The sequence below is a fragment of the Patella vulgata genome, chromosome 2 (genome assembly GCF_932274485.2).
Source record: "Patella vulgata chromosome 2, xgPatVulg1.2, whole genome shotgun sequence".
NCBI classification, from domain to species: Eukaryota; Metazoa; Mollusca; class Gastropoda; family Patellidae; genus Patella; species Patella vulgata.
The window spans coordinates 43,389,328-43,395,099 of record NC_065880.2 but is presented as its reverse complement, the minus strand read 5'-3'; the positions used below and the strand labels follow the sequence as shown (position 1 = coordinate 43,395,099).

At 37.0% G+C, this 5,772-nt stretch overlaps 1 protein-coding gene across 1 annotated transcript; it reads right to left on the bottom strand.

The window, feature by feature from the left end:
* Positions 1 to 2,327: 2,327 nt before the first annotated feature.
* On the bottom strand, positions 2,328 to 4,033 carry LOC126811357 (tubulin alpha-2/alpha-4 chain). Its single transcript, XM_050536909.2, has 2 exons — positions 3,893 to 4,033; positions 2,328 to 3,683 (listed from the first exon to the last, which is right to left on the bottom strand). Exons 1-2 carry the CDS (start codon positions 3,893 to 3,895, stop codon positions 2,328 to 2,330), a joined length of 1,359 nt encoding a protein of 452 aa, XP_050392866.1. The 5' UTR covers positions 3,896 to 4,033.
* Positions 4,034 to 5,772: the final 1,739 nt, after the last annotated feature.

Sequence of the window (5,772 nt, the reverse complement as noted above, 5' to 3'; positions counted from 1 at the left end):
CAGTATGTGATACACAGATGTTCTAAAGTACACCAGAATAAGGATGATATTACTACAGAAATGGACAATACTACTAGTTTATGAAATAATGGATGATGATATACTAGTTTGTGAAAGACATGGGTGATGATGCTACTAGTTTGTTATAGAAATGGAAGATGATACTAGTTTGTTATAGAAATGGATGGTGACATTACTAGTTTGTGAAAGAAATGTTTATAATATTTAGTGCAATATGTGATACACAGATGTACTGAAATACAACTTTAATGAAATGGATGATAATATTACTACATGTATTTTATAATGGAGATGTTTATAATTAGTGCAATATAGATGTTTTAAAACATATCTTTAGAAGAATAACCTCAAATTCCCCTGTATATATCCAAAGTCGCCTCCGACTTTCAGACCTCAACTTATTCCGAGCATAGAATATACCCCAAAGATCAAAGAGATTTACCGTTACAGGTTTATAAATAGGTAAAATGTATGTTATGAATCATCTATCAGGATAGTCTATAGATAAAATATATGTTATAAGTCATCTTTCTGGGTATTATATATAAAATATATGTTATGAACTTATGCTTGTAAGTATGTGTCGGGTAAAGCATGAGACTGAGGTTATGCTGGCGAAAGAAAGACTGAAGAAAATATCCGAGAAAAAGAAAAACCGAGGCCGGCAGGTCGACGTTTTTCTGTCGAGGGTTTTTTCTGAAGATTTTCTTCCCCAGCACAACCGAAGTCGAGGACTTTATCTTGCTTATAAACCGTCTAGGTTTACATGTACGCAAAATGATAATATCCCAGAATTCCCATAAGAAAAACCTTAGATCATGTTTTCTTATGGAGAAAAAAAAACCCTACCGTGGAAGAATAACCCGTTACAGGTTTAAAGAAAAACTTTCAGAAGAATAACCCCAAACTCCCCTGTATATATTCAAAGTCGCCCTCGACTTTCAGACCTCAAGTTATTCCGGGCATAGTATTATACCCTAAAGATCAAAGAGATTTGACGTTACAGGTTTATAATGTATTATAAAGTGAAGGTAATAAATTTACTAAATAATTATAATAATGTTCCAACCAATCCAAGAACCTTGTGACCAGCGCAGGGCTGGATTATTCCACTTCCATTATTTCATGTTCCATAGATTACCAGTAAAATTAATTTAAAGTCTTGTGCGTCCCTATTGGTGATGAGTTGGATTTAGAATTTTGGTTACTGTCTTATCCGTCGGGGCTTTTAGACCCCAAACTACCCAGGGAAACCGACGCGGTTAGACAGGCGATCCGTTATAGATAGATGGGAATAGGGGGACCTCGGTAAATTAACCACCAAATTAAAGGCAAGCGGGGAAGGGGGCGGGGGAGGCGACGGTTTTCAAAGCGAGAAGTCGAAGGACAATGGAGCGAGAAGTCGAGGTAAAAATAATCCCGTGTTCTCGACGCGATATACACGCATTCTAGCCCAATTTCTACACGTTCTCACACTCTCATCCTCGACCTCTCGCTCCCTGGATTTTAACCCAGCGAGGAGTCTGTAGATTATAAATTGGCCGCTATTTATACGTTATACTGTAGTGCCACTGCAGTCATTGCATATATAATGCAACAAATATCCGAGAGAATTGGATTAACATTTACTGGCAAGTATCGGTTTTGTGAAATGTAGTTGCAATACGGTATTGCCATAGGAAAGGAAAGAGCAGAAAATTATTCTAATGCCCTATGAGGAAGGTTACGGAAAAGAATTTCAAATAATGTTATTGTTTTAACAAAATGTTGGGGACAAACTACGGAAATTTATCATAATGTTCCATGTGTGTGTGTGTCTGTGGGTGTGTGTGTGTGGGTGTGTGTGTGTGTGTGTGTGTGTGTGTGTGTGTGTGGGGGGGTAATGTTCTATATCTGGGTTGGGGTTCTTAATGTTCCATGTGTGGGGTGGAGTTTATGAAGTTATTATATTAGATTCAAAATTCTAAATTTGCTAGCGCCCTACCAGTGTTACGAATTCCGTGGATCATGTCCTCGCCGCCTCAACGCTCATACACCATCATCAATATGGTATAAATGAATTGTATATAGAAATAAAAAAACGTACCCAATGCACACAATCATAAACATTATTTTACAGTCTTTTACGAGCAGAGTATAATATTATTGTATCGTTCATAAACTAGTATATGAGACTTTGCAACACCATAAAGACCATTACAATATTATATATGTTTAACTATCTAATACGAACATCACAAAGAGACTGAGATAACAAATCAACCTTTTATTAACATCAATAAATAAATAATTAAAGTAATTAAAGCTTAATATTCTTCTCCTCCTTCCTCTTCTCCTTCACCTTCTACAGAATCAACACCAACTTCTTCATAATCCTTCTCTAAGGCAGCCAAATCCTCTCTGGCTTCAGAGAATTCACCCTCTTCCATACCTTCACCAACATACCAGTGGACGAAAGCTCTCTTGGCGTACATCAGATCAAATTTATGATCAAGACGTGCCCAGGCTTCGGCAATAGCGGTAGTGTTACTCAACATGCAGACAGCTCGCTGGACCTTGGCTAAATCACCTCCAGGTACAACAGTTGGTGGTTGGTAGTTGATACCAACTTTAAAACCAGTTGGACACCAGTCAACAAATTGGATGGTTCTCTTGGTCTTGATGGTAGCGATAGCAGCATTGACATCCTTGGGAACAACATCACCTCTGTACAACATACAGCATGACATGTACTTGCCATGTCGAGGATCACATTTTACCATCTGATTGGCGGGTTCAAAACATGCATTGGTGATTTCAGCAACTGTCAGTTGTTCATGGTAGGCTTTTTCAGCAGAGATGACTGGAGCATAGGTAGCTAGAGGGAAATGGATACGTGGGTAGGGTACCAAGTTGGTCTGGAACTCGGTCAAGTCGACGTTGAGGGCACCATCAAATCTTAGCGAAGCCGTGATTGAGCTGACAATTTGACCAATTAATCTGTTTAAGTTGGTGTAGGTTGGTCTTTCAATATCCAGGTTACGACGACAGATATCATAAATAGCCTCATTATCTACCATGAAGGCACAGTCAGAATGTTCTAAGGTGGTATGAGTAGTCAAGATAGAGTTGTAAGGTTCGACCACAGCAGTGGAGATCTGGGGAGCTGGGTAAATGGCGAATTCAAGCTTGGATTTCTTGCCATAATCGACGCTCAATCTTTCCATCAGCAGGGAAGAGAAACCAGAGCCGGTTCCTCCACCAAAGCTGTGGAAGATGAGAAATCCTTGTAGACCAGTACATTGATCAGCCAACTTCCTGATTCTGTCGAGAACCAAATCAATGATTTCTTTACCCACTGTGTAATGTCCTCTAGCGTAGTTATTAGCGGCATCTTCTTTACCAGTGATGAGTTGTTCAGGGTGGAAGAGTTGTCGGTATGTACCAGTTCTTACTTCATCTACAACTGTTGGTTCCAAGTCAACAAACACAGCTCTTGGTACATGTTTACCAGCACCGGTCTCACTGAAGAAAGTGTTGAAGGAATCGTCTCCACCTCCAATAGTTTTATCTGATGGCATCTGGCCATCGGGCTGGATACCATGTTCCAAACAGTACAACTCCCAACAGGCATTTCCCATCTGGACACCAGCCTGGCCAATATGGACGGAGATACATTCACGCTGAAAGAAGAGAAACGAATCATTAAGTACAGGTATGTAGTGTATTCAGTGTAAAAGAGATTAACTGTATTATATATTCAATTATAATCAATAATTCTTTATATTAAATGAAATTTGTAAAATATACATTAACACGAATAATCGGTCTATTTCGACTTCATCTACAAAACGCCCTTAATTTTGTTATCTGAAAAGTATTATTTACTTACCATTTTGAAGTGTAGTAGTAGGTATTTAGTATATAAACTGAAGTTAGATCTAGGTTAACCGAATGTAGATGTTCTTACAAGGAGAACAGTCAGTAAATGATGATTAGAATAGTTAACATGATGAATTATATAGGTATATATTTGTTGTTAACTACAACGTTTAAACTGGATATAAAACCTGGGTCACCTAGTTACATATATACAAAAACCTTGGTTGTAATAGAGATTAACGGATTAACAATATGGGGATTAATTACCTTACAAGATAGGGTGTATTCCCGCGAAGGCGCAGTTACAGAGCGTGACCAAAATTAATCCTTCCCGCGAAGGCGCAGATATCGACGTGTCGGCTTTCGTTTGAAGAGAGACATGTTGTTATTAGGACCCAATTAACGGTGTTAAAGATTTTATGAATTTATGTCCACTCTGAATTTTATTCACCAATTGACAACTAATGATGAATATCATCAAATCACCCAAGTAGTTTTATTATGTCTTGCTGCATAGGCCCTCGATTTCTCTTTTTTGAGTAGACGTGGAACGTTTTGACCACTGTAGTCGCCACATTCGTATTTGTAATCAAATTTATTTACCAATTCTATTTTACTTGCAAGTTGAAGATGCATACCTTCACATTGTAGCAGAAATGCCAGCCAATCCAAAAATAACGGAATTGGCCGATTATGTTACAAATCAATGTTTCGAGGGAGAATTTTCAACTCACCAGTGGAACCACTACGAGACAGAGGAGCACAGAACCAACAACACTCTGGAAGGATGGCATTCAAGGGTCACGAAGCTAGTTGGAAAAGCCCACCCTAATGTTTGTGAATTGACCACATTTTTGCAACAAGAACAAAATATTAATGAGATAAGAATCTTCCAATATGCTGGCGGACAGGAACCACCAAAGAAAAGATATAAATATGCTCAAATGCAAAGCCAGCTCGAGGAAATGAAACGAAGACATCAGCAAGATGAATTGATATTAGTCGAGTATTTAGACAGGGTGTCGTATTTGGCGAAATTGAACTAATTTTTGTTATATTATAGTTGTTTTTATTGGCGAAGTTAAATTAATTTTTGTTATAGTATAGTTATGTTTTTTATTTATTTGACGAAATTAAATTAATTTTTGTTATATTATAGTATAGTTATGGTTTTTATTTATTTGACGAAATTAAATTAATTTTTGTTATATTATAATATAGTTATGTTTTTTATTTCTTATCTGATGCTAAAATGTTGGTTAATTAGTTACAGTGGGGATTATGAAAGTGTAAATTCTTATCGAAAACGACCTTTTAAATTCGTTACGGTCAATAACTGCGCCTTCGCGGGAATAAACCCAAGATAGACGCGTTACGAGATTAATCGATACAATTTTACCATTGATATAATCGGATTAACGTACAAAAGGGTAATAGAAATGTCTGCCGTTAAATCTAAAAAGGTTGTTTGATTACGGTATACTTAGTATACAGTTAAAACAATTGGCTTAATGGTAATAACACATGACACAAGTATATGGAATACAAGTTACTTACATGTTTATTTCTGGCGACGTTTCGACGAAGGTTCCCTCGTCTTTATTAAGCAAAGAATGACATTTTGTAGTTATTTTTCTCATTAACTGACAAGAAGTTAAATTTACACATTCCCATTAGTAGCCGTTGTAAATTTAATCAAAAATACTAGGATACTTCTAAGCAAGAATTGTTCACAAAACTGATATGCGACGATAAATAAATATGTAGGTCATTTGTTTTGAAATTTGCTTTTTAAACATTAACTGTGCCATAATATTAAGAGAGAAAGAGAGAGAAATGGGGTTTAACGTCCACTCGACACAAACTAGGTCATTTCGGGACTAACATAGG